The 24,874-nt window shown below is 66.3% G+C and overlaps 4 protein-coding genes across 10 annotated transcripts; 3 read left to right on the top strand and 1 right to left on the bottom strand.

The window, feature by feature from the left end:
* The first annotated feature begins 52 nt into the window (after positions 1-52).
* Positions 53-5,141, top strand: USF1 (upstream transcription factor 1). 6 transcript variants are annotated; one of them, XM_049806506.1, is made up of 11 exons: positions 53-165; positions 1,301-1,369; positions 1,604-1,653; positions 1,938-2,041; positions 2,263-2,382; positions 2,479-2,671; positions 2,801-2,888; positions 3,130-3,188; positions 4,040-4,134; positions 4,245-4,373; positions 4,473-5,141. In XM_049806506.1, exons 2-11 carry the CDS (start codon positions 1,362-1,364, stop codon positions 4,560-4,562), a joined length of 936 nt encoding a protein of 311 aa, XP_049662463.1. In that variant the 5' UTR covers positions 53-165; positions 1,301-1,361; the 3' UTR covers positions 4,563-5,141. The 6 variants fall into 6 exon arrangements, with proteins under 6 accessions (XP_049662463.1, XP_049662460.1, XP_049662459.1 ...); XM_049806503.1 differs by having other exon boundaries at positions 1,929-2,041; positions 4,473-5,140; XM_049806502.1 differs by having other exon boundaries at positions 1,923-2,041; positions 4,473-5,140.
* A 904-nt stretch (positions 5,142-6,045) lies between these two features.
* Positions 6,046-11,482, top strand: F11R (F11 receptor). Of its 2 annotated transcripts, XM_049806241.1 has the most exons (10): positions 6,046-6,166; positions 8,396-8,452; positions 8,766-8,879; positions 8,974-9,117; positions 9,355-9,557; positions 9,636-9,738; positions 10,202-10,309; positions 10,401-10,410; positions 10,607-10,655; positions 10,982-11,482. In XM_049806241.1, the coding sequence occupies exons 1-10, from the start codon at positions 6,091-6,093 to the stop codon at positions 11,015-11,017; spliced, it is 900 nt and encodes a 299-aa protein (XP_049662198.1). In that variant the 5' UTR covers positions 6,046-6,090; the 3' UTR covers positions 11,018-11,482. The 2 variants fall into 2 exon arrangements, 1 of the variants encoding a protein (XP_049662198.1); XR_007506753.1 differs by having other exon boundaries at positions 10,202-10,655.
* A 178-nt stretch (positions 11,483-11,660) lies between these two features.
* On the bottom strand, positions 11,661-13,988 carry KCNJ10 (potassium inwardly rectifying channel subfamily J member 10). The gene has a single exon (XM_049806239.1). The coding sequence runs from the start codon at positions 13,948-13,950 to the stop codon at positions 12,808-12,810; it is 1,143 nt and encodes a 380-aa protein (XP_049662196.1). The 5' UTR covers positions 13,951-13,988; the 3' UTR covers positions 11,661-12,807.
* Positions 13,989-20,750: 6,762 nt separating this feature from the next.
* Positions 20,751-23,993, top strand: KCNJ9 (potassium inwardly rectifying channel subfamily J member 9). Its single transcript, XM_049805313.1, has 3 exons — positions 20,751-20,883; positions 21,983-22,890; positions 23,603-23,993. The coding sequence occupies exons 2-3, from the start codon at positions 21,996-21,998 to the stop codon at positions 23,920-23,922; spliced, it is 1,215 nt and encodes a 404-aa protein (XP_049661270.1). The 5' UTR covers positions 20,751-20,883; positions 21,983-21,995; the 3' UTR covers positions 23,923-23,993.
* Positions 23,994-24,874: the final 881 nt, after the last annotated feature.

Genomic DNA, 24,874 nt, shown 5'->3' with positions numbered 1-24,874 from the left:
CGCGCTGCTCTTGGCGGCGCCCCTGCCCAAGATGGCGGCGGGGGCGGAGGCGGGGCTGCCTTCCGCCCGCACCCGTCATGGCGGCGCGGCGGCGCCTTGCGCATGTGCGGGGCTCCATGGCGAGACAAGGGGCCGAGCGCGCGCAGGGTGGCCCGGCGCGGCGAGGTAACGGCGGGGGCGGGCGGGGGGCGATGGGCCGGGGCCGGGGGACGCGCCGGGGCCGGGGCGGGCCGCCGCCCCCCCACCTTCCCCGCCCTGCGGGCCGCGGGCCGCGGGTCCGGGCCCGGCCGCGACCGCCGGTGGGTGCGGGCCCGGCCGCGGCCCCCGGGCCCGGCCGCCGCTGCCGCCGACGGGGTGCGGGCTCCCCTCCCCTTCCCCGGCCCGCGGGATCCGCCGCCCTCCCCCGGGGCGCGGCCCCCCGCGCCTGTCATCCCCCCTCCGGGCTGCGGCTGGCTCCCCCCGCGCCGGCCTGTCACTCCCCCTGCTGCCGGTCCGGCCCCGTCACCTTTCAGGGGGGGTCCCCCCGCTGCCGCCCCCCCGCCAAACCTGACACCCCAGTTTCCCTGCCCGACTGGGGAGCACCGGGCGGGGGGGGCCGGACCCGTTCGAAGCGGGGGGGGACCCAGCGCTGTGACTGGGGCGGGGGCGGGACATGGGGCTAACCCCCCCCCGGGGCTGCCCCGCCCGGGGGGGGCGGCCAGTTTTGTGGGGGCGGGGGCCGGGGTGTTGCCGAGCAGGGCCCGTGCCGGTGCCCTCCCTCGGGGTCGTATTCCCCCCCCCCCCCCTCGCCGTTCCCGGCTCCCTGACCGGCTCCACTGGGTGACAAAGAACCGGGGTGGGACCGGGGTCACGGCGGTATGGCCGCCCCCCGGGGTCACTGGGAAAGCTCCGGCATGAGCCGGACCCAAACCGTCACCCACCGCACTGAAATCCGGGGGAGCCGGTGGCTTTGGGGAGAGTCCTGTCACCCTGGATGCGAAAGTGAAACGGGGGACGCCTGAAAACAGCACCCAAGGCCCCAGCCAGTGTCTGGTCGCAGTGGCCTGTGCAGGGCCTGGCTGTTGCGGTGCTGCCGGCAGAGCCAGGACCCAGCTTTGCTGTCTGCACCGCGGCTTCAACCCCGTCCTGCGGCCCTGGCACTGTCCCCGGGCACCAGTGACAGCAGGGACCTGCCACTGCCGGGGAGATGCCCCTCCCGGGGTTGGCGTCGGTCCCGCTCTGGCGCAGAGCGGCAGGTCGCGAGGAGGAGGAGGAAGAAGGCCGGGGCCCGTCCCTCAGCTGCTGCCTCTGCTCCCCACAGGGCTGTGAAAGCCGTGAGGCTCATCTGCGACTGCCCCGCTGATGCCTGACGGAGCAGAGCGATGAAGGGGTGAGTGCTGGGACTGCATGCCCCCTGGCACCGGGCTGGGGACAGTGGCTGTGCCGAGGCCCGTTCTGGCATAGGAGCTTTCTGCGGATAACGGGGGTTGATGAGGAGACCGGTCTGGCTGACACTGGGCTGGGTCAGTCGGGGGACCAGATGATGTCCGGGTGGTGCCAGTTCTGGGATGGCAGGGGTCCCCAGCCCCTCCCACCCCTCACCCACCTTCCCACACCCTTGCAGGCAGCAGAAAGCAGCCGAGACGGAAGAGGGAACAGTGCAAATCCAGGAAGGTGAGTGGGGACCCCCCTCTGGGCCATGGGGGGCCTTAGGGCCGAGGCTGCCCCGGGAGCTGTGCAAGGAAGCCCCAGGCCCCCAGCCGTGTCCAGTTTAACCCCAGCATCAGGCACCATGTGCTTGGAGGCACATGCTGGGCTAACGTCTGACCGCATCTTTGCCCCTGGGGGAGAGGGGATGGTTCCAAGCTCCCCTTGGCAGCATGGGGAGCCCCCGCCCCGGCCCCTTCCCCGTTATGGGCTTCCCCCCTGCTTCTTGCCTCAAGGTGCAGTGGCCACAGGTGAGGATCCCACCAGCGTTGCCATTGCCAGCATCCAGTCCGCAGCCACCTTCCCTGACCCCAACATCAAGTATGTCTTTCGTACAGAGAACGGCGGGACGCAGGTACGCAGACCCCCTGGGTGGGTCCCCGAGGGGCGGGGGACACCGAGGGGCTGGCGGAGGGAAGGTTTTGCGGTCACAGCAGGGTTCGGCCCTCTGGCTTGGTCGCAGCTGGAGGGGGAGTGTGGAGGGAAGCGTCGTGGCCTGATCCTGCATTGGGCAGGTCTGGATGCCGGGGTTGGCCATGGGCGGGCTGAGCTGCCGCCTCGCGCCCGTCCCCGCAGCCGCGGCTCTCTCAGCAGGTGATGTACAGGGTGATCCAAGTGGCCGACGGACAGCTGGACGGACAGACGGAAGGCACCAGTGCCATCAGCGGCTACCCTGCCACGCAGTCCATGACACAGGTGGGTGCCAGTGCCAGCTGCTGGTGCCACCTGGGGGCGTGGACGTCCTCAGCACCCCGTCCCACCGTGGCACCTGCTGTTGTCCCTCCCCTCCAGGCCGTCATCCAGGGCGCCTTCACCAGTGAGGATGCAGTGGAGACGGAGGCCACGGCCACCGAGACTCACTACACCTATTTCCCCACCACGGCTGTGGCCGACACCAGCACCTCTGCTGGCGCAGGGACTACGGCCACCGCCGTCGTCACCACGCAGAACTCGGAGGCCCTCCTGGGGCAGCCCACCCCCACGGGTACGGCCATTGCAGGGGGTGTCATGTCCCTGTCCCTCAAGACCTCGCCCCCCCAGGCAGTCGTGGTCCCCTCCAGCGCATTTTTGGGCGCTCCCTGCCTGACCCCCTCTCTCATTTTGGGCTGTTCAGGGCAATTCTTCGTGATGATGTCACCCCAGGAGGTGCTGCAGGGTGGAGCGCAGAGGTCCATCGCCCCCCGCGCCCACCCCTACTCCCCGTGAGTACCGGACTGCTCCCCGGCTCCCCCCAGGCACAGGGGTGTCATAGCTGTGCCGACGCAGGGACCGACACAAGCAAAGTGGGGGGGATGCTCCAGTGGTCCGGCGCTTTTGGGAGTGGGCTGGGTTTCCTGTGCCGGGAGCTGGAGCGAGGCATCCCCTGCGCCAGCCTGGGGTGGCTGGGCCACAGCCAGCTCCCCACCAGCATCGCCGGGACCAATGCCGCCGCTTTTCCCCTAGGAAGTCGGAGGCGCCACGAGCCACCCGGGATGAGAAGCGCCGGGCGCAGCACAATGAAGGTACTGGCAGGAGGGTTGGGGGGGTGTCATCCCACTCTGGGTGAGGGATGTTGGGGACCAGTAAGGAACGGTGGGGACCGTGGCGTGCAGCAGTGTGGGGAGCAGAGCCATCCCTGGGTTAATGCTGTCTGTTCCCACCTCCTAGATGGAAAAGCTCTAAGAACATAGGAGAAAAGCTCTTGTCAGTTCAGGGTAGAACCTCTTTTGGGAGAGCTGTAATTAGCAGCAGCAGGGGAAGCCAGAGCTCGGAAGATTAAGCTCAAACCTTGGGAAGCCTGAGCATGCCCAGGTAAGGCACCCAGGCAGCCCCCAGCTCTGCCCGGCCTCCAGCCAGGAGGAGATGGCGGCAGGGACAAGTGCCCTGCACGGCTCAGCACAGGCAGCCTGGCCGGGTGGAAGCACCAGCTGGGATCCTCCTTCCTTTGGCTTCAGAAACAACTTCTCAAAGATGCTGAAATGTGGGTGTTGGGCTGGTTTGACCCAAAAATCGACTCTCCCGTCCTTGCCCCCAGCCCTCTCCGCCCTGGGACCAGGCAGGGTGCCTGCCCTGCCCCAAGGGTCTGGTGCGGGCAGAGCTCGGGCCATTTGGGTGCTTCACCTCTGCTTTCCCAGTCACCCAAGGGACTGGGTGCCCAGGGTGGGGGGTGGCTGGGCAGGATCAGCCCCTGCCCACCACTCCTGCCCCCTCTCCCAGGGTTTCTGGGCTCAGCGCAGTTAGGGATAGTGACCCCCAACCCCAACCAGGAGGATGCTGGTTTTGGGGGGAGGGAGCCAGGGGGGATGCCCTGCTGGGGATCTGGGGACTGGGGGGCTCAAGACAGTGCTGATGCCCCCCCTCTCCCTCCTGGCAGTGGAGCGCCGGCGCAGGGACAAGATCAACAACTGGATTGTGCAGCTCTCCAAGATCATCCCTGACTGCTCCATGGAGAACACCAAGTCGGGGCAGGTAGGGGACCCCTCCTCACCCTCTCCCTGGGGTGCTGCGGGGTGAGGGAAAGGCTTGGTGGAGTGTTGGTGCCCCCCAACTCACCCCCCTTGCCCCATCCCCTCGCCCAGAGCAAAGGTGGGATCCTCTCCAAAGCCTGCGACTACATCCAGGAGCTGCGGCAGAGCAACCACCGCCTCTCCGAGGAGCTGCAGGGCCTCGACCAGCTCCAGATGGACAACGAGGTCTTGCGGCAGCAGGTGAGGCAGCCGGGGGGGGGCCTTGTGCGGTGCAGAGGTGGGGGTGTGGGGGAGTCCATGCTCGCCTTCACCCCGTGTGTGTCCCCTGCCCCGGGCCAGGTGGAGGATCTGAAGAACAAGAACCTGATCCTGCGGGCGCAGCTCCGCCAGCACGGCGTGGAGATTGTCATCAAGAACGACAGCCACTGACGGGGACGGCAGGGACGGGGACTGGCGGGGGGGACGGGGGTCACCCCCCGCCCCCTTCCCCCCCTCTCTGCACCTAAGCCCCCCCTCCCTCCCGGCAGTGAGCACCTCCCTGGCGTGACATGAGGACCCTCCCGTTTGGTTTGTGCCCTGCCCCCACCTTTGCCTCTCTCCGTGTCCCCGGGGCGCCCCGTGTCACTGCGCCCCTCCCCCCCAACCCCAACGTTGCCCCCCAGCCGCCCCGCGCTTCGTGCACACGCTCTTGGCCAGGCGGGCGCCGGCCCCGCTGCCCACCCCAGCACTGCCTCGGTCTCCTGGACCCCCGCCTGCGCCCGCGACACCCCCCCCCCCTGCCCCCCCCCCCCCCGCCTCCCCGGGGGACCGTCCCCTCCCCGGGGGGCTGCGGCACCTCTCACCCCTCCCTGTCCGCCCCGGGCAGCTGCTGGGGGCACGGGGGTCCTGGGGTGCTGCGGCCCCCCCCCCCCCTCCCTGCCCGCTGCGGCTGGCCTGGCCTGGCCCGGCGGGGTCAGACTTTTTTTTAAAACTCTCTGAATTTAAAAAGCGAAAATAAATAAAAATAGTGATTTGTTTTTCCAGGTCTTACACTTTATTCCCCTTCTCCCTCCCAACCTCATAGCACCCTCTAGCACCCTGGGGACCCCCAAGCACTTGGGAGGGGGCTCCCAAGGACCCCAAATCTGCCCTGCCCCCCCTGCACCTTGCATCACCCACCAGCTCCCCCAGGACCCTCAAGCATGGTCGTGGGGGCACCCAGGCACCCCCCCCCAGCTCCTCCTCCCCCTCCCATCTTGCAGCACCCCTGGGGACCCCTTCTGTCCCTCCACCTTGCTGTAGCCTGGGGCCCTCTGGTTACTAGGCTGGGGGCTTCCAGGGATCCCCTGTTCCCTTCTGAGCCCCCCCAACCCCCTTGCCCAGGGACACACTCCCCCACATGATGGGACTCTGTCAGTGTGCTGTTGTGTCACTGTGCCATGATGTCACCACACTTTGATGTCATGGTGTGCCGTGGTTGCCCTGTGGGAGCACTGGGAGTACCAGGGGCAGGGGGAGAGTACTGGGGGAGTCACTGGGAGGGCACTGGGAGCCCTCAGGAGCCTGAGGAGGCCGCAGGCCCCGTCGCTATGGCAACGCCCGTGTCCCCGCCTGAGGGCCTCCACGAGGGACGCAAAGCGCGCCCATTGGCCAGAAGTTAAAGCTCCCTCTCTGATTGGCCGGTAGGCCTCGCCCACTCCACACCTGTCGCTCGCGCGGCCCCTTCGCCTTAGCCAATCAAGTCGGCGCTGCGGGGCCGAGCCGGCCAGTCAATGGAGCGGGGCGCGCCCCCTCCTTGAGGAGACAGGCGGCGCGGCCAATGGAGCCGGGGAAGGGGCGGGGCTCCCCAGCACCTGGCGGAGGGGCGTAGCCGGTTGGCTCGGCCCCGGTGGGCGGTCCCCGTGGGCGGGTCCCACCTGGGCGGGGCGGGGCGGGGCCGCACCTGGTGCGGGCGTGGGCGCACAGTGCAGCGGCGGCCATGGCGGGAGCGGCGCAGTGGGGCGGCCCCGGGCCCTGGCCGCTTCTGCGGCTGGTGCTCCTCGGTGCGGCGGCTGGTGAGTGCTCGGGAGGCGAGGGGAGGCCGGCCGGTCATGAGGTGCCCGAACAATGGGCCGGCCGCTGCCCGGGGCGCCGCCGGTACCGGGGCGGGGGGTAGGGGATTCCCGGGGGGTAGCAGCAGATCGCCCGGAGGGGGCGGCTACCGGGTGGCAGCGAGTCGCTCGGGGAGTCTCCCGGGGTGGTGCCGGTGCCGATACCGGAACAGAGGGTGTCGCGGTGTTGCCGCTCGGGATGGGGCTGGTGCCCGGGGGAGGCGGCGGTGCGTTGCCCGGGAGGGGGCCCGGTACCGGGCGGCGGGTCCCCTGGTGCCAGGACCGCGTGCCAGCCACCGTCCGAGGTCTCGGGAGCGCCGTTTGTACCGGGAGGAGGAGATCACGGCGGGGGGGCCGGGGCCGCCGTACACGGCGATAACGGGCTATTAATAACCCGGCCCCGGAGCCGCCACCGCCCCGTTAGTTACGGTTTATGGTTGTTTTTGTGGGCGCACGAGACCTTCGCCACCCGCTCACCCCACCGTGGGGGGGAGCACCAGCCCCGGGACCCCCCAGAGGTCCCCGTGGCGCTGGGCCATGATGCCCGGCTGAGCCCCACTCCCAGGGAGCAGGAACCGGCCCCTGCTTTCGGCTGGACACCAGGGTGAGGGCTGTGCTGGCGCCAGTGCCGCTGACCCCGTCCCGGCAGCTCTGCTCCCACTAAGGCTGTCTATTCACCTTCTCGCCGACACCGAGTAATCTGTAATCTGGGGGAGGGTGTGTGTGGGGGTGTGTGTGTGTGCTCAGGGTGCCAGGGGGCTCGACAGGGCCGGCAGCGAGGGGTGTGGATCTGGCTGCACTTCCCGGGGCCGGAAACCCGCCATGGCAAAACATCCCGGCCTACGGCTGACGGCTTTCCTCGTGCTGTGGGCTCCGGTGGAGTCCCTGCAAGCAGCGGTGGGGGTGTCCCTGTCCTGCTCCCCCCATGGCAGATGTCGAGATGTGTCCCCACGCCCTGGGTTAATGAGTAGCCGGTGCCGTGCCGCCGGCGCTCCCAAAGGCCAAAGTTACGGGGTTTGTCACCACCAGCAGTGGCCTTCCTGTCCCTGCCATGACGTCCCCTCCATTGTGCTGGAACAATCCCGGAGCAAGTTGGGATTAACCCGATCCCAGCTGGTTCGGACCCAGAGCCAGCAGCTCCTGTGTCCTGGGCTGGGTCACCCACCCCAGGGCCCTGTCCTGCTCTGGCTCCCCCTGAGTACCCCCATGATGATCCCACAGGGCCTGTGGGATGTCACCTTTTTGCTGATTCTGCCCCAATTCCTCCCGAACAAACCCCAAATCCTTTTCACCTCCTAACTGAGCCATGGTATGGTTCAAGACCTGGTCATGATGGTGGTCCGATGGCGTTCCCGGCCAGTACTGTGCCAGCTCTCGGGAGCATCGTCGGGGCCCGTGTTGGGAAGCATGCTGTGTTTGGGGACACCAGATGCCCCGTTTCCCCCCCTTTTCATCCCAAAATTGCTATTTCTGCCACCAGACACCTGGGTTTCACTTGGAGGTGGTTCGGGTCTAAAGGTACAGGTGGGTTGGGGATGAGGCCACACCAGTTCCCAGTCACCTTCCCCCGTGGTGTGACTCACTGGCTGGTGTCGCCGCCTTCCCCAGGCCCAAAACCAGGAGCTGGGGCGGCTGTGCTGGCAGACGCCAGCTTTGAGCGGCCTGGAGGACAGGGGACACGGCCGGCAGCCGGGACCAACCCTCCAGACCGACAGCACCAGCCCATGCTGCCATCGCCGTGGCCAGCTGCAGCCTGGCAGGGGCAATGGCCGCGGGGAAGGGCAGGAGGCATGCGTGTGTAGGCTGTGATGAGGCATGTGCACACGTGTGTGGGGATGTGGGGGTGTCTGTGTGTGTGTGTGCGTGCGCCTGTGTGTGTGTGCACAGAGGGCAGGGAGTTGCGAAATGCCTCGGCCAGTTTCCTGCGAAACCGGGCAGAAACCGGGCAGGGCAGGAGGTGACGTGACAGCACGGGCAGCACCCAGAGCAAGCAGGACAGGATTTTCCAGCTCCCAGGGCTGCCACATGCTGGGCAGTGTGGTACAACATGCCATCACCACTGCCCTGGGGACCGTCACTGCTGCCTCAGGGCTCCCGGTGACCTTCCTGACCCAGCCGCAGCCTTTCCTGTTCCCCATATTCCATCGCTGGGGCCCCCCAGGATTTCTCAGTTCTGTCCTTTCCCCCCCGCAGCGTCCCTGGTGGGAGCCCAGGTCACCTCTGAGACCAAAGAAGTGCCTGAAAACAAGCGTGAGTGCCCGGCTGGGCCCCCCAGCACCCCCCAGCTCACCGGCGGTCCCCCCCCACCCTGTTATCCTGGGGCAGGGGCGTGGCTGAGCTGCATCCCCTGGCACCTCCGGCGCTACAAATGGTGCTCACCCCGGGGTCTCTGGATCCCCAGAGGACACGGGGTCTGAGGCCGAGGGTGGATTTCCCATGTGGGGCTGGACCGGGGCGGGGGGTTCAGGTGTTCCCAGTTTGGATTGCCACCCACCATGGGATGTGAGCACGGTGCCATTCCAGCATGGCGGCATGCACCTGCAGCATCACTCTACCCCGCCAGCTGCTGACATCCCCTGCTCGGCATATCGGTCCAGCTGGAGTAACCCCCGCATCGAGTGGAAGTTCCAGAAGGGCTCCTCACTGGTCCTCTTCTACTATGGGGGAGAGCTGACAGGTACGTCCCTGGGACCCCCCCCGGCTCAGGGTAGTCTGTCCATCTGTCCATCCATCAGAGCCGGTTCCCAGCCCCATCTCCTCTCTCTTGGCAGAGCCGTACAAGAACCGGGTCCAGTTCTCGCCCACCACCATCCACTTCAACACAGTGACGCGGGAGGACACAGGGAAGTACATCTGTGAGGTGGTGGGGGACGGCAGCCACATCGCCAAGTCAGAGGTGAACCTCATCGTCCAAGGTGCGGCTGCTCCCGAGCCCCCCTCCCTGCCCGTCCCTTGCGTGGCTTTGCTGTCCCAGGCCCCGCTTCTTGTCCCTCTGGCTGAGCTCATCCTTGTCTCCACCGTCACACGGGGACAGCTAGCCAGGGGAAGGATGCTGGCACGGCCGTCCCATGCCCTTTAGGCGCCCTGTCCCTCCCTGGTGTGAGCTGTGCTGTGCCGTGCCGAGCCAGCCCTGACGTGACACTCTCCCACAGTGCCCCCCTCCAAGCCGGTGGCCCATGTTCCCACCTCGGCCACCATCGGCAGCAAGGCCGTGCTGCGGTGCACCGAGACAGACGGCTCACCGCCCCCCACCTTCCGCTGGTACAAGGACAGCATGCTGATGCCCACCAACCCCAAAACCAGCCTGACCTTCAGAAACTCCTCCTACACCCTGGACCCTGTCACGGGGGAGCTGGTGAGCACAGGGTGCTCCAAACTTGGGGACCCCCCCAGCCTTCCTTTGCCCCGCTTTCATCTCTCTGCTCCCATCTAGATCTTTGAGCCCCTGAGCGGCTTCGACACCGGTGACTACTACTGTGAGGCGATGAACAACGTGGGCTCCCCCCAGAAATCAGATGTTGTCCATATGGAAGCCAGTAAGGAACAGCAGCAGAGGCCAGTGCTGTGTCCCTCCCCCCCCCCCCGCCCAGTGTGGGCCTTTTCCAGGCTCTGCCTGGGTTGCATCCAGCACAGGTCATGTTTTGGGGAATGCTGGTGCAAGGTGATGCCATCACTCCTTCGCCCTACCAAGTTCAAAGACATTAATTAGCTGTGATGTTAATGACCCCGGCCTCCGACAGCCCAGGCTGAAACAAGCCCTTGGCGTGATGCTGTGGAGGCTGGGGGGGGGGGAAAGCTGCCCTTGAGGATGGGTAAAGCTCGACTGGGCAGCCCGATCCGCCTCTGAGCCAGATCCAGCTTCGATGCTGGCCCCGCTTGAAGCTGGGTTTGGACCAGAGGCCCCTGCCGGGATTTCTGTGGGATCCTATGGGTGCCAAGCTGAGGGTTTCTGTGCCAGGATCCAGCCACCCTCTGATGTCCCGGTCCCCCTTTTTCCAGGTGAAGTCAATGTGGGTGGCATCGTGGCTGCGGTTGTGGTGCTGCTGATGGTGCTGGCACTCGTGGCTTTCGGCATCTGGTTTGCCTACAGCCGGGGCTTCTTCAGCAGTGAGTACTGTGCTGGCCACCCCAGGAATCGCTCGCCCCAGTGTCCCCCCTGCTCCTCCCTAAAACCCCTCTTCTGTTTCTTTCATTTCAGAGAGAAAAGAGTAAGTGAAGCCGTAATGCTGCTGCCTCCCTCCTGGCTGCCTCCTCTTCCTTTGCCAGCTGGGACGGGTGGTCTCTTCCTCCCCCAGCCCCTGCCCGTGGGCTGGGAAGGTGCCTTGGGTGTCACTGGATGCTCAGGGTGGGGACAAGGGGGACTCTGGGCAGCGTGACATCTTCTAACACCCTTGCTTTTGGCAGCACCGTCGGCAAGAAGGTGATTTACAGCCAGCCCTCGCACCGCAGCGAAGTGAGTACGGGCTGGGACGGGCGGGTGGTGACAGTGCCACATGGCTGTGTCACCTCCTGGCGGGGTGTGTGAAGCCAGACACCTTCCCTGGGGTGCCCGAAGGGGCTGAGTGGGAACCCCAATGCCCCCCTGGGCGCTCAGGTGCCATCCCTGTCCCCAGCATCCCTTGTCCCTGTCCTGCTTGGAGCAAGCTGGGCTCCTCGGGGACTGTGACCTGCTCTCCCTGGGGACAGCTGCAAAGCCAGGCAGGCACTCCTCACCCACGGCCCTTGTCCCACCTTATTCCCTATCACCCGCCACCATTAACGTCCCCCTTGTCCCCGCAGGGAGAATTCAAGCAGACGTCCTCCTTCCTGGTGTGAAGCTCCTCCTGCGCCACCAACTCTTGTAAATGTTTCTGAATTACTGTAGCTATGCCATGATTTTAACTATTATTTTTTTTAAAGTATCACCTGGTGCCTTTGCAGTCATGTCAGATGTTTTTTGGGGGGTAGGTCTCCTGTGCCCCCCTGCCTTGTCCCTTCCCCAGCAGGACCCAGGTCCTGGCCATGCCCCTGCACGAGGATTGCTGACCTTTGGGGACATCACTACATCCCCGGGGGGTTTCTTGGCCATGTCCTTGGAGGGGACAGGTCTGCAGTGGGGGCTGGTGTAGCTGCACATGCCCCCCAGCTGTCCTGGGCGGTGGGAGTGCACCTCCCCCAGTGCCAGTCCCAACTGTCCACTGGTCCCAGTTGACCCCCTGTACTGGGGGGGGGCTGGACTGAGCCTGTGGGTGATGGCTGTGGGTGGCCGCTGCTAGAAAGAAATAAACCTGTGTCCTTGTACCAAGTGCCTGGTGCCCTTTCCTCGGGGTGGGGGGGACATGGGTGGATGGGTCAGGGATGGCTCTGCAGAGCCCCCACCACCTGCTTTTGGGGGCTGAGGGGGACCCTGGGGACATTGGGACCCAAGGGTGACACAAGGCTGCCCCCCTTCCCCAGCGCAGCTGGCAGAGCCCTTCCCCACCATCAACGTAACCTTTATTTAGTAACTGCTTTGCCTTTTCTCCCCCCAAATCGAGGACAAGACCCCAGGGTGCCTCAGTGGCAGTGGAGCTTCAGCGAGCCAGTCTTTCCAGGGGGGAACCTTCCTTCCCCGTTATATATATATAGATTAGTCGCACTATATATATATATATATATGTATGTATATGTATCTCCTGGCCTCAGCACAGCGAGGGGGGGCAGCTGGGGCCACACGTTAATAGCAGAGCTCTACGTTAGCAGCAGCGACGGGCTCGAGCGGGGCCAGGGGGGCGCCCAGCCCAGGGGGACGCGGCACCACAGCCGTGTCCGATTATCGGTGACGCCCCAGTGTGTGTGTGTCCCCGCAGCCCGGAGTGGAGGGGGGGTGTCGGTCAGTGCAGGGAGGAGGGCCCAGCTCTGGGGGTGGTGGTAGAGGACAGGGGGGCTCAGGGGCTTCTCCTGCCTCAGTTTCCCCTGTTGAGTGTGCGATGACCCTGGACATGGGGATGCACCCATGGCCCCCAGTGGTTTGAGTGCTGTGGGGCTGGGGCCTTGGGGAGGACAAATGGGATGCAAGGGGAAGATGGGCTGGGGAGGGGGTCTGCACCCCCCAGCCTGAGCCTTCTCAGGGATGGGGGGTCCCATGAGCAAGGGGAGAGGTCCCATGAGGTCAGAGCCTCCTGCTCCCCAGCCCACGTGTGCAGCAAGCGGCTTGGTTCTCAACCCCAGCTCACTGGGGTGGGATTGGGCAGCAAGACGGCTCCCAGCTGGCAAGAAGTGGTGTCCCTGGCTGTCCCCAGGGGCTGGAGGTGGCCATGTCCCCCTCCCTGGGGACAGCATCTCCCAGCAGGATTGTGTCCTGTGGTGGGGCTGGGTGTCTCTGGCTGGTGTTAACAGAGCATTAGGTGAAAAGGGATGGGGACAGCCCTGTCCCCGGGTGGACTGGGATCGGGTGCAGGGACAGCCCCACTGGCAGGCGAACACCCGCGGGGGTCCCCAAGGGAGCTGCCCCATGCCACAAGGAAGGGGGAAAACGGCCCAGGAGGACAGGATGGGGGAAAGAGCTGGTGGCCTCTCCGGGTGCTGGTGGCATCTCTGGGGGCTGGTGGCACCTCCGGCGGCAACAGCGGCATCCTGGCGGGCGCTCAGACATTGCTGATGCGGACGCTCAAGGGTGCTCCCTCCCGCTCTCGCTCTGCCGCCTCCCTCAGGGACTCCTCCAGCTTCACCTTCTCAGGGTCCCCGAACCGGACGGTCTCGTGGAGACAACAGGGCGCCGTCACCTTCACCACCTGGTCGAAGAGGCTGAAGTCGGCCACGTACTTGCCGCTGGCTGAGAGGGAGATGGCCGGGGTGAACTCATAGCCCCAGAGGATCTCCTCGGGCAGGTAGGAGGTGCGCACCTGGCACGTGGCACTGGTGGACTCCACAGTACCGCTGAGGATGACCACCAGCTCGAAGTCGCCTTCGCCCGTCCGTAGAGCCACGTCCCGGAAGGGACTGGCGTCATCCACCACGTGGTAGAAGGTGAGGGGCAGGATGAGGAAGGGGCTGTCGGAGGAGGTGTCCACCTGGAAGTCCACGTTGACCTGGTTGAGGCGGACGCTCTCGCCCTCCTTGGTGAGGTGGGTCTGGAGGAGCTTGCCCGTCACCTGGCAGCCAATGAGCAGGCTCTTGCGCATGTTGGCCACACGGATCATCAGGCAGGTCTTGCCGTTGTGTTGGGCCACCACCGCGTTTTGGCTGAACTTGATGGTCTCAGCGCGTTTCTTGGGCCGGGCGATCTTGGCCAGGAAGGTGCCAGTGATGAAGATCTCCATGATGGTGGTGAGGACCAGCTGGGTGATGAGCAGGACGATGGCGAGGGGACACTCCTCGCTGATGTAGCGGAAGCCATAGCCGATGGTGGTCTGGGACTCCAGGGAGAAGAGGAAGGCACCAGTGAGGGTGTGCACCTGCATGACGCATGGTGTGTGGTTGGCCGGTGGGTCGAACTCCAGCAGGTCCCCGTGGACCACAGCTACCAGGTACCAGACGACGCCAAAGGCAAACCAGGTGCCCGCGAAGGTGGCGGAGAAGAGGACCAGCTTGTACCGCCATTGCATGTCGATGAAGGTGGTCCACAGGTCCTTGAGGTACAGGAAGCGCTTGTCGGCAATGTGCTCCATCCGCACGTTACTGCGGCCATCCTTGGTCATCACCCGGCGCCGGCGCAGGCCCGAGCCAATGAGCGGGCGGCTGTCTGTCTGTGTGGTCTGGCTGTAGTACACCTTGGTGGCCGACGTCATCTGGAAGAGGTGACAGTGAGGGGCAGTGAGGAGGTGCCACCTGGGAGAGAGGGGTGCTGGGGATGCAGAGGGGAGGGAGGGTGGGTGGATGGATGGGAAGTGTTGAGTCAGTGGGTGGGTGAGTGGGTGAAGGGATGAAGAGGAATGGATAGAGAAGAGGGATGGATGGGTGGGTGGATGGATGGGTGGATGTGTGGATAGATGGATGGATGAAGACTGACAGATGGAGAAGACAGAGAGGAAGGATGGAGAAGACGGATGGATGGAGAGGAGGGATGGATGGGTGGATGGATAGACGGATGGATGGATAAAGACGGATGGATAGAGAGGATGGATGTATGGTGTGTGGTGAGAGGACGGACAGCTGACAAAAGGAATGGCTGGACCTGAGGGGTGGGTGGAGGGACAGAGACAATAGACAGGGGAGGATGGAGGTTTGGTGTTTGTTGGGCGGATGGGACGGAGCTGAGGGAGTGGTAGATGGAGAGGAAGAATGTGGGGGACGCTGATAGATGTGTGGGTGCACTGGGGCACGGGTGGGTGGGTAGAAGCTATGGGGGGACACACTCCCCTTCCACCCCTCCTCAGTGCTCCCACCAGCCGTGCTGCCTCCCCCTACAGCGGCAGGCAGGGGCTGAGGCCAGGAGGATTTGTCTCACGTCAGAGGGGCACTGGGGAGGCTCACACAGAGCTCCCCCGTGCTGTCCCCAGGCAGCGTGGGGACATGGGCCATATAGGAGGCCCTGGCCCAGATGTGGAGATCCAACAGACTCATAGCACCTCAGTGACGGGGGCTGCTATTGCTCCCACCTCCCCTGCAGCCTCCATCCATCTGTCCACCTGTCCATCCATCCACCCAGCCTTCAGCCAGCCCTCTGGCTGGCTGTCCCTCTCTATCCCCTATCGATCAATCCCCCACCCATCCGTCTGTCCTCCTGTCTCGCCATGGATCTGCCATCTCTCCATTTCTCTGCTCATCCACCCACTGTCTGTCCCTTCAGACTCGATCCACCTGCCTGTCCATCATTCCTCCCCAACGATCCATCCATTCATCCGTCCATCGACCCCTTTATCCATCCATCCATGGACGCACAGATCCATGCACCTGTCTGTCCATCCCTGTATGCGTCTGTCTGTCCAGCAATCCCTCTGTCCATCCACGTGAGCTCTCACCTGTGTGTCCGTCCATCCGTCCCTGCATAGGCACATCCATACACTTGTCCATTTGTCTATCCATCCATTTACACCCACCCACTCACCCACCTGTCTGTCTATCCATCCCTCTTCAAACTCATCCCTGTCCCCTCTGTCACCTGACAGCTCTCCCCACACACCCCCGTCCCATGGAGGGGCCCCAGGCATCCTAGCTGGGAGGGAGGAAGAGGAAGAGGGATGAATGGGAGGTGACAGGGACAAATGGCTGGTGGCAGCGCCAGGCTCGTTTCCGTCCCTGTCCCTGTCCCCTGCCAGCCCCGGCCGGCGGCGGCGGCACAGAATGGGCCTTTCAGCCCACGCCAGCATTTGGCCCCGCCGTGGTTTCCGCCACGGATGCAGCAGGGCAGCGTGCCGGGGACACTGGGGACACTGTGGCACCCTGGGGGGTCTCCTTGGAGCCCAGTATCCTTTCGCTCGCCAAAGCCAGGGGACACAGGTGGCACTGCCACTGTCCTGGTTGCACTGTGTCCCCTCCCAGTGAAAGGCCCTGTGGAGGGGATGGTGGCACTGGGGACACAAACCTGCCCCATCCCGGTTGAGGTGCTGGGGGTCCCCAGAGCCAACATGTCCCCAGAGTCACTGTGTGTTCTGGAGTTGCTGGGGGTCCCTGGACCCACTGTGTGTCCCCAGAGGCACCATGCATCCCTGGAGCTACCGCATCCTCAAAGCCACCACATGTCCCCAGAGCCACCACATCCCTAAAGCCACCATGTCCCCAGAGCTCTGCCCATGGTGGGCAGCGACAGGCACCAGCACATCCCCAGGGGACACAGTGGTCTCTGCAGCCCCTTGGGGTTCCCATACCCCCCAAAGTCCTTCTGCTCCTCTGCAGTCTCTTTGCCCTCTTCTCTGGGGTCCCTGCACCCTCTCTGAGATCTGGGGGTTTTCACCCCTCAGGGTCCCTGCATCCATCTTTGGGGGGGTCTCTTCATCCCTACAGGGTCCCCGCACACCTTTTTGGGGTCCCTGCACCCTGCTTTGAGGGTCTCTGTGCACCCCAGGGTCCCCTGCACCCTTTCTGGGGGGTCCTGACCCCCCCCCGCTTTGGGGTCCCCATGCACCTCTTTGGGTTATCTGCCCCCCCCTCCCCATTTTTGGGATCACTGCATCCCATAAAGTCCCCTTCAGGGGCTGCGTGCCCCCATGCCCCCCAGCCAGGCTCCCGTGCCGGGACACGGGTTGTGACAAGCCAGTGCTTGTGCCCGGCACAGGGATGGTGCCTGCAGGCAGAGCCGCTGCGGCCACGACCGAGCCGGTTACCCATTAACCCCCCTTGCCCCCGTGCCTCGGTTTCCCTCCGGGAATGCTCAATGCTGGGGGTGAATGCAGGGGTCTGGCCCCACCTGGGGGGTCCGGTGTGGGATGGGGGGGGATATGGGGACACATCTCCCCTTGCCACATCCCACTGGCACCACCAGCCTGGGCACCATTCCAATGCCCGCATGGTGCCAGCCGTGGCCAGGCTTCCTGCCAGCAGCATCCCCCCCATCCTGAAACTGGGGCGCTGGTCTCCACGGTACCGGTGGCAACTGGGAACTGGGGGGGGGGGGGACGGACAGGACCCCATCTCCATGGTGGGGTCGGGGCAGTGTGTGGGGCAGGTCCCATGGGGCTGGGGGTGTGGGGCAGCCGTGCGGGGCTGGCGGGGGGGGGGGGACGGGGACAGGGACAGTGGGGCCATTGTGCGCCCCGGAGGAGAGGCCTCAATGGAGCTGGCGGGGCACAAAGGCGCTTTGACGAAGCCCTTCGTTAGCATGCAGGGCCCCGCGCGCCCCGCCGCCAGCACGGCCCCCGGCGGGGGTCCCAGGGGGCCCCGCGGTCCCCCGCCACCCACCCTGCTGCACCGGCAGCCTCCAAGCCCCGGACACCTGGATCCCCCCTGCCGCCTCCTCTTTGTCCTCTTGACCCCCGCCCCCATCCTCCCCTGCACCCCCCTATTGAGGCTGGACCCATTTGAGCCCAAATTTGGGGCTGGCGATGGGGCCCCAGGGGGAGGAACGTCCCCGTGCCCTTCACGCTGCCACCCACACTGGGGAATGCCATGGGGGAGGTCAGGACCTGCAGCCCCCATCCCTGCCCTGGCCACGGAGGCGATGGGGACCCCCATCCTCCCCTGCAGCCTCGGGGGGACCCAAAACGATGATTTGTGGTTTTTTTTCCCCTCAGTGCTGCCCAACCATCGTCAGCCGTAGGCGGAGGCCTCAGACTGGGGTGAAAAAAGCCCATTTTGGCCCTTTTTTGAACGGACTTCACAGCGCGTCCAACAGGTCCATGGGCATGAGGCTCCCACGAGACCCCTCCAGTGCCCGTGCTGCTGGGGCGGGTAAGGGTGGCTGGCGGCGGTGCAGGCAGCGGGGCGTCCCCACAGCCACCCAGCTCCCCGGGGATAGCTGGCGCCAGCGCAGCTCAGCCCTCCATAGCCATCAGAGAAGCCACCGCGGCACCGGTAACCGCAACCCCCTCCAACCGGCCCCATTAATGCGCAGCCCGGTTAAATCCCAGCCCAGCTAACCCAGAGCCTCGTTAACTGCCAGCCCCGTTAACCTGCAGCCTGCGTAGCTCACAGCCTGGCTAACCCACAGCCCAGTTAACCCACATGACGGGTAACCCGCAGCCTGGTTATCCTGCAGCCTGGTCAACCCACAGCCGGGTTAGTCTGCAGGCAGATCACCCTGCAGCTGAGATAACCTGCACCACAGGTAACCCACAGCTGGGATAACCCCATCTGGGATAACCCACAGCCTGGGATAACCCACAGCCCAGCTATACCAGTGTGGTTAATCCAGCATGCCTAATCCAGCCTGGCTAACCCAGAGCCCAGCTAATCCAGCGTGGCTAATCTGTGGCCCCACTAATCCACAGACCAGCTAATCCAGCGTGACTAACCCACAGCCCAGCTAATCCAGCGCGGCTAATCTGTAGCCCTGCTAATCTGCAACCCGGCTAATCCAGTGTGAGTAACCCACAGTCCAGTTAACCCACAGCCTGGTTCACCTGAAGTCCAGTTAACCCACAGCCCAGTTAACCCACAGCCTGGCCAGGGCCACTAACCCAGAGCCTGGCGGGTCCCCACTTGCCCACTGTGGGGACCTGGGGGGGGCCGAGGACACCCAAACGCCCTTGAACCACCACATCCCCAGGGACCCGAGCCCACAGGGGGCTGGGGGCGGATTAACCTCCTCCAGCACCGGGCTGAGACCACCTGACATCATTACACTAGTGGGGGGACTCAGGAAGCACGAGGTGCTCGGGGGGGGGTCCCTATTTGGGGGTCACCTCCTGGGGTTGGGAAGGGGCCATCCCCGGGGCCTCAGGCCTCATACCCCAGGGGCTGTGGGGACATCTCCGGGCTTGGGGACAGGTGGCCCTGGAGATGCCTGGGAGGGAGCAGGGTGGGCACAGCTGGGGGCTGCTGTGCCCCTCTATCCTCTGTCCCCCCTGGTGCCCCTGTGCTGGGGAGAGAAGAGGGACACCCACAGGGAGCAGGGACATGGGGACATGGGGATACGGGAACATGGGGAGTTCAGGGACAGGGGCAGGGAGATATGGGGACTTGGGGATGAGCAGAATGGGGCTATGGGGATACAGGGACAGGGGGATGGGGGACATGGGGATACAGGGACATGAGGATATGGGGATATGGGGACATGGGACACAGGGTTGCGGGGGGATACAGGGCCACGGGGTGTGGGGCTACAGGGACATGGGACAGAGGGACACGGGGATATGGGGTGACGGGACACAGGGATGTGGGGAGATGGGGATGCAGTGCCATAGGGGACACAGCGACGTGGGGTACGGGTGATGTGGGGTACAGGGACACAGGGACGTGGGGCTCTGGGGACATGGGGTTATGTGGTCCCGGTACCGGAGGCCACGGGGCTGCAGGGACCCAGGGACCGATCCCAATCCAGCGGCGCTGGCAGGTGCCCGCAGCCCTCGGGGCGCCCCGGAGGGGATGGGGGACCCCGGGTCCCCCCCCCCCGGCCACCCTTACCTTGCTTGGGGAGGGCCCCAGGGCGCCCGGGGTCCTGGCCTCGCTCAGCCCGGCCGCCGCCGGCTCCCCATGGGCTTTATGGCTCGGCGGGGCCGGCGGCGGCGGGCCGGGCCGGGCCCCCCCCCTCCGCCTGTCCCCCCCCCTCCGGCCCGGGCCGCCTCGCCGGGCCCGGCTGGCACCGATTGGCGGGGCCGGGGAGGGGGCCCGGGGCGGGGAGGAGCCGCCGGGGGCGGGACGGGGGTTAATGGGGTGGAAAACGAGCCGGCCCGCACCGGGTCACGTTACCGGCCACGGAGGGGGGGACGAGGGGACGGGGGGCGAGGGGACCCCGCCCGCAGACACCGGCACCGGGAAGGGTCCGGCGGGGTCCCCCGCGCTCCGGCGCCGGCACCGGGCGGCGTCCGGGCAGACCCCCCCGGTCCCGGCAGCACCCACCCGGGTGGTCCCCAGCGATCCTCCTCCCCGCGCCCCCCTCCCCGAGCATCCTCGTGCCTGGGAGCGGGGGGCGGCGGCCAGCGCCGGGCAGGGGCTGGGGCCCCCCCCGTGCGCACACAGAGTGACCCCTCCGGCACCCCCCGCAGGGGGAGCAGCGGGGGGCGCGGGGCCGGGGGCCCGGGGGGGGGCGCGGCCGCCCCACACAAGGCCCCGCTGTTCCCGGGACGGGGCCGGTTCCCCGGGGCCGTGGGACAAAGCGTCTTTGTCTGCCCGGGGGGGGGGCCGGGGCTGCGCGGGGGCACCGGGGGAGGGCCTGGCCACCGATGGGGGGTGGCTAGTGATGGGGGGGCCTGGCCAGGGCTGGGGGGGGTCCCGGCAAGTGATCAGGGGTCCTGGGCTAGTGATGGGGGGGGGCTGGACTAGTGAGGGGCGTGCCTGGGCTAGTGAAGGGGGGACCTGGGCTAATGATGGGGAGCCCTGGGCTAGTGATGGGGGGAGGCCTGGGCTAGTGGGGGAGGGGGGCTGGGCTACTGAGGGGAACTCCGGAGCTAATGGGAGGGCTGGGCTTTGAGGGAGACCCTGGGCTAGTAAGAAGAAGCCCTGGGCTATTGACTGGGGGCCTTGGGCTAGTGACGGGGGGGCTCTGGGCCAGCGGGGAGAGTGGGACCTCGTGTGCCCCCTCCACCCCCCGCCGTGCTCCGTGTCACACGCCTGTGCCCCACCCCGCCCCCCCGCTGTGCCCTGTGTCACCCCCCCCGCCACTGTGCCCCACGTCACGCGTGTCCCCCCCCCCCCGTACTGTCCCACGTACCCAGCCCTGTGGCACAGGTGTGCACACCTGCTCCCCCGTATACGTGTGTGCGCGCCCCCCCCAGCCCCCCCCCCCGCCAGCTTTCCCACGAGTGTCCACCGCACTGCCGCCTTCTGAGCCCCCGTCCGGGGCAGGGGGGTGGTGTCACGCGTGGGGGTCCGGAGCAGGGGGGGGTCCGGGGGCGGGCGGGGCCGGCGGGGGCGGGCGCTGGTCGGTATTTTTAGCCGCGCGCTCCCGGGGCGCAGCCGTTGCCCGGGAACGGCGGGAGCGCGGCCAAGGGAACAGCGGGGGGGGGGGGGCTGTCGGGGGGAGGGGGGGAGACGGGAAAAAAGGGGGGGGGGCGGCTGCTCCGGACCCGGGCCCGGGCTCTGGCGGGAGCGATCCGGTACGGCCGGACGCTGCGCTCGCCTTGCGCCATGCGCGCAACACACCGGGGCTGCGCGGCCCGGCGGGAGCGGCGGCCGCGGGGCGAGCGGTGAGTGCGGGGACCGGCGGGGGGGACGGGAACACACAGCCCGGGGGGGGCCTGCTGCCCTCCCACCCCGCCTCCGCGCCCCATCGCCCCCTGCACCCCCCCACCCCACCCCCCCGCTGCAGCACACAGGGGTGGCACCGGGGACCCCTCCGCCTCCGCGGGTGGGGGGTGCTGGGGGCACGCGGGGACCCAGCCCCCCGCCCCCCCCCCCCCCCCCCAGCACAGACAGCGGAGGATGCGGCCCCCCCGCCCACCTCCGTTCTGCCCCAGGCTGGGACGTCTGCCCCCACGAACGCGGGTGGGAGTGGGGTGCCCCATGGCGGGAGGGGGGGGAGCACAGCTGGGTGCCACAGGGCCCCCCCCCCCGGCCGGGGGGGGGGGGTACAGGCGGAGGGGGTGCGTGTGTGCCAGGAGCTCTGTGCGTGTGCAAGGCCCAGCGGGGTGTGCATGCGTGTGTACATGCATGCGTGCATGGATGTGCATGAGGCCCAGCTCCCTGTGCACGCCTGTGCTGCCATCGGCCCGGAGCGTGTGCGCAGTGTTGGTGCACACCCCGTTGCACACCCCATCTTGGGGCACGAGAGCGTGCAAGGAGCCCCTCGGGGTGCACACGTGGGCCTGCACCTGCCGGGGGCAAATGTGTGCGTGTCCCTGGGGGTCGTGAGCATGCGTGCACGCCTGCTCGTGTGTGCGCGTGCAAGGTGTGACCGCTGCGGTGCTGCACATCTGTGTGAATGCAGATGTGTGCGCGTGCATGTGCATCTGCGTGCATCTGTACACACGTGTGTGCAGGCATGTGCATGTGTGTGCACACGTGTGTGTGCATGCGGGTGCCTCTGCAAGCACCCGTGTGCAGGCGTGTGCCTGTGTATACACATGCATGTGCAGGTGTGTGCATGGCTGAGCGCACACATGTGAGCTCAGCACCCCTGGGTGCTCCTGTGCCTCAGTTTACCCCCCCACCAGCACCCTGGGGGGACCCACGGGTCCTGGCAGCAACCCCCTGCCCTCCCCAGCCCGGCTGGTGCCACCATGCCCTCCCAGTCCCTGCCAGTTTGGAGGGGGCGAGCGGCACCATTAACCCCTTCCCCTCCCGCAGCCTCTGAGGGGCAATGGCGCAGGACAACGCCGCCTTTTGCGGGGTCACTGAGGGGGTCCCCGGGGAGGCCAAGCCCCCCCCGGTGCCCCCCCGACGGCGAGGGGCCGGCGCCCGCAAGCGCCAGCGTTACGTGGAGAAGGATGGCAAGTGCAACGTGCAGCACGGGAACGTGCGGGAGACTTACCGCTACCTCACCGACATCTTCACCACCTTGGTGGACCTCAAGTGGCGCTTCAGCCTCCTCGTCTTCATCCTTGCCTATGCCGTCACCTGGCTTTTCTTCGGTCTCATTTGGTGGTTCATCGCCTACTGCCGAGGGGACCTGGACCACCTGGAGGACCACGCCTGGACGCCCTGCGTCAACAACCTCAACGGCTTCGTCTCCGCCTTCCTCTTCTCCATCGAGACGGAGACCACCATCGGCTACGGCCACCGCGTCATTACTGACAAGTGTCCGGAGGGCATCGTGCTGCTGCTGCTCCAGGCCATCCTGGGCTCCATGGTCAATGCCTTCATGGTGGGCTGCATGTTTGTGAAGATCTCCCAGCCCAACAAACGAGCTGAGACCTTGGTCTTCTCCTCCCATGCTGTGGTCTCCCTGCGGGACGACCGCCTCTGCCTGATGTTTCGCGTGGGTGACCTGCGGGACTCACACATCGTGGAGGCCTCCATCCGCGCCAAGCTCATCAAGTCCAAGCAGACGCAGGAGGGCGAGTTCATCCCCCTGGACCAGACCGACCTGAGCGTAGGCTTTGAGACAGGCGATGACCGCCTTTTCCTCGTCTCGCCCCTCATCATCAGCCACGAGATCGACGAGCGCAGCCCCTTCTGGGACGTCTCACGGCACCAGCTGGAGAAGGACGATTTCGAGATTGTCGTCATCCTCGAGGGGATGGTGGAGGCCACAGGTAACGGGGATGCCAGTGGTGGCTGAGGGGTGGGATGCGCTTGGGGACACCTCATCTCTGTGGGGACACATCATCTCCCTGGAGACACCTCCATGGGAATACTTCATCCTCATGGGGACACCTCATTTCCATGGGAACATCACCATGGGGACACATCATCTCTGTGGGGACATCTCACCTGCATGGGGACATCTCATCCCTGTGGTCCACAGTGTGTTTCTGCCTGGTCCTGGCTGGGAGGTGACCCCAAATCCACCCTCACCCCCAAGCTCAGCCTGGATGTGGGTCCCCCCACCCAGAATAACCCCATCGCAGGACTTGTGAGGGGGCGATAGCCTTCCCCTGTAGCCCCTTCCCCCCCCATGGAAAGCCTTCACCTGGCCTGGCCCCATGAGGAGCTTGGGGAGGGGACCCCAATGACAGTGATGTCCTGGCCTGTCCACTGCTCACAGGCGTGTCCCTTGCACTGGGTGCTTCACAAACAGCCCCCCCCCAACCAGGACTGGGGTGCCCCTGTGCACCGGGGGCAGCACAGATTGGGGTCCTCCATGCACTGGGTGCTGCAGATATCAGGGTACCCCACGCAAAGTGTGCAGCACAGCCCCGCCCCATCCTCAGCCGGGGTCAGGGTGCCCCCTTGCACCTCCCCATTGCCAGGGGGCACCCCACCAGCCCACCCCTGGGCTGGGTGCCCACTGGCTGCCCGGCGCAGGGATGACGTGCCAGGCTCGGAGCTCATACCTGGCGGACGAGGTGCTGTGGGGCCACCGCTTCACCCCGCTGCTGAGCCTGGAGGAAGGCTTCTACGAGGTGGACTACGGGGGCTTCCACCAGACCGTGCCGGTGCCCACCCCGGCCTGCAGTGCGCGGCAGCTGGCAGCTGCAGCCGCCCGCCGCGATGCCCACCTCTACTGGTCCATTCCCAGCCGCCTGGACCAGCCGCTGGAGGAGGCGGCAGCGGCAGAGGGAGGGGGGGACCCTGACACCACCCGGGAGAGCAATGGCACCCTGGCCAGCCCTGAGGCGCGGTGATGGGCCACGGGTGGGCGCGGGGGTGCTGGGCACCCGGCTGCTCCCCACTGTGCTTTCTTTTAATAAATGCCCCCCCCCCCCTTCTGACGGTGGTGGTCTTGGGGTGCGGGGTGCTGAATTTTCGGCGTGCGCCTGGGCTTGGGGGTACCAATCCAGTGCCCCCACTGGGGAATTTGGGATGAAACGGGGATTGGCAGAGCCCCTCCCTCCCATTGCCACAGGTGATGCCAGGCAGGAATTAGTGTTCACCTACCTTGAGGATTACGGGGCGGCTCCAGACTATGGCACATTACCCCCCTCACGGCATTTTTGCCCCCCTGGGGGTGCTGGCTTAACCCGGAGCTTCCACTCCTTCCCAGGTTATTATTGTAAGGCCTGCAGTAATCCCAGGGTGAGGGGTACAACCTAGGGCCAAATGGGGGTGATGCCCGGGGGGGGGGGAGCGGGGGTTGGTCACGTAGCTTCATTAACAAGACTCTCAAGCTCCAAATGATGGTGTTTTAGTGAAGGGGGGAAACAGAGGTGGCACCTCTCCAGGCACCCATGGGTGTCCCCCAAAAGATTTGGGGGGCCAAGGGGGGGGACACTGTCCCACTCCAGCGTCTCCACCGCCCCGTGGGTGCTCACGACGTGGTCTGGGTGTCCTGGGGGTGGGCACGGGTGGGTACAGGGACCTGCAAGAGGGACAGAGGGGACAGTGAGGAGTGGCACCGCGCACCCTGTGCCCTCCCCTGCTCAATGCACTGCAAGGCCCGTAGCACTGTGGGCATGAGGACCCCCAGTGTGGGCAGGTGGGGTCTCCAAGGACATGGGGACGGCTACGGTGGGCGGGGCACCGAGCCCTCACGCCCCACCCCGTCCCCACGGCCCCCCCCCAGCAGCGGAGGGGGGGGCAGCTCTGGGGGAAGCGGACGGAACCGATCCGAACACCCCGCCCACCCATCGGTCCCCG

This window comes from Accipiter gentilis, chromosome 7, assembly GCF_929443795.1.
Source record: "Accipiter gentilis chromosome 7, bAccGen1.1, whole genome shotgun sequence".
Taxonomy (NCBI): domain Eukaryota; kingdom Metazoa; phylum Chordata; class Aves; order Accipitriformes; family Accipitridae; genus Astur; species Astur gentilis.
This window is presented reverse-complemented; position numbering and strand designations above follow the sequence as displayed.

What these genes read in the sequence shown, in the direction of transcription:
- F11R (XM_049806241.1), top strand. Translation starts at nt 6,091, where the DNA reads ATGGCGGGAGCGGCGCAGTGGGGCGGCCCCGGGCCCTGGCCGCTTCTG. An exon ending in GCTCCTCGGTGCGGCGGCTG is followed by an intron (nt 6,167 to 8,395) that starts GTGAGTGCTCGG and finishes TCCCCCCCGCAG; the next exon opens with CGTCCCTGGTGGGAGCCCAG. An exon ending in CTATGGGGGAGAGCTGACAG is followed by an intron (nt 8,880 to 8,973) that starts GTACGTCCCTGG and finishes CTCTCTTGGCAG; the next exon opens with AGCCGTACAAGAACCGGGTC.
- KCNJ9 (XM_049805313.1), top strand. Translation starts at nt 21,996, where the DNA reads ATGGCGCAGGACAACGCCGCCTTTTGCGGGGTCACTGAGGGGGTCCCC. An exon ending in GGGGATGGTGGAGGCCACAG is followed by an intron (nt 22,891 to 23,602) that starts GTAACGGGGATG and finishes TGCCCGGCGCAG; the next exon opens with GGATGACGTGCCAGGCTCGG.
- USF1 (XM_049806502.1), top strand. An exon ending in CAGAGAACGGCGGGACGCAG is followed by an intron (nt 2,042 to 2,262) that starts GTACGCAGACCC and finishes CCGTCCCCGCAG; the next exon opens with CCGCGGCTCTCTCAGCAGGT. An exon ending in ACGAGGTCTTGCGGCAGCAG is followed by an intron (nt 4,374 to 4,472) that starts GTGAGGCAGCCG and finishes GCCCCGGGCCAG; the next exon opens with GTGGAGGATCTGAAGAACAA.
- KCNJ10 (XM_049806239.1), bottom strand. Translation starts at nt 13,950, where the DNA reads ATGACGTCGGCCACCAAGGTGTACTACAGCCAGACCACACAGACAGAC.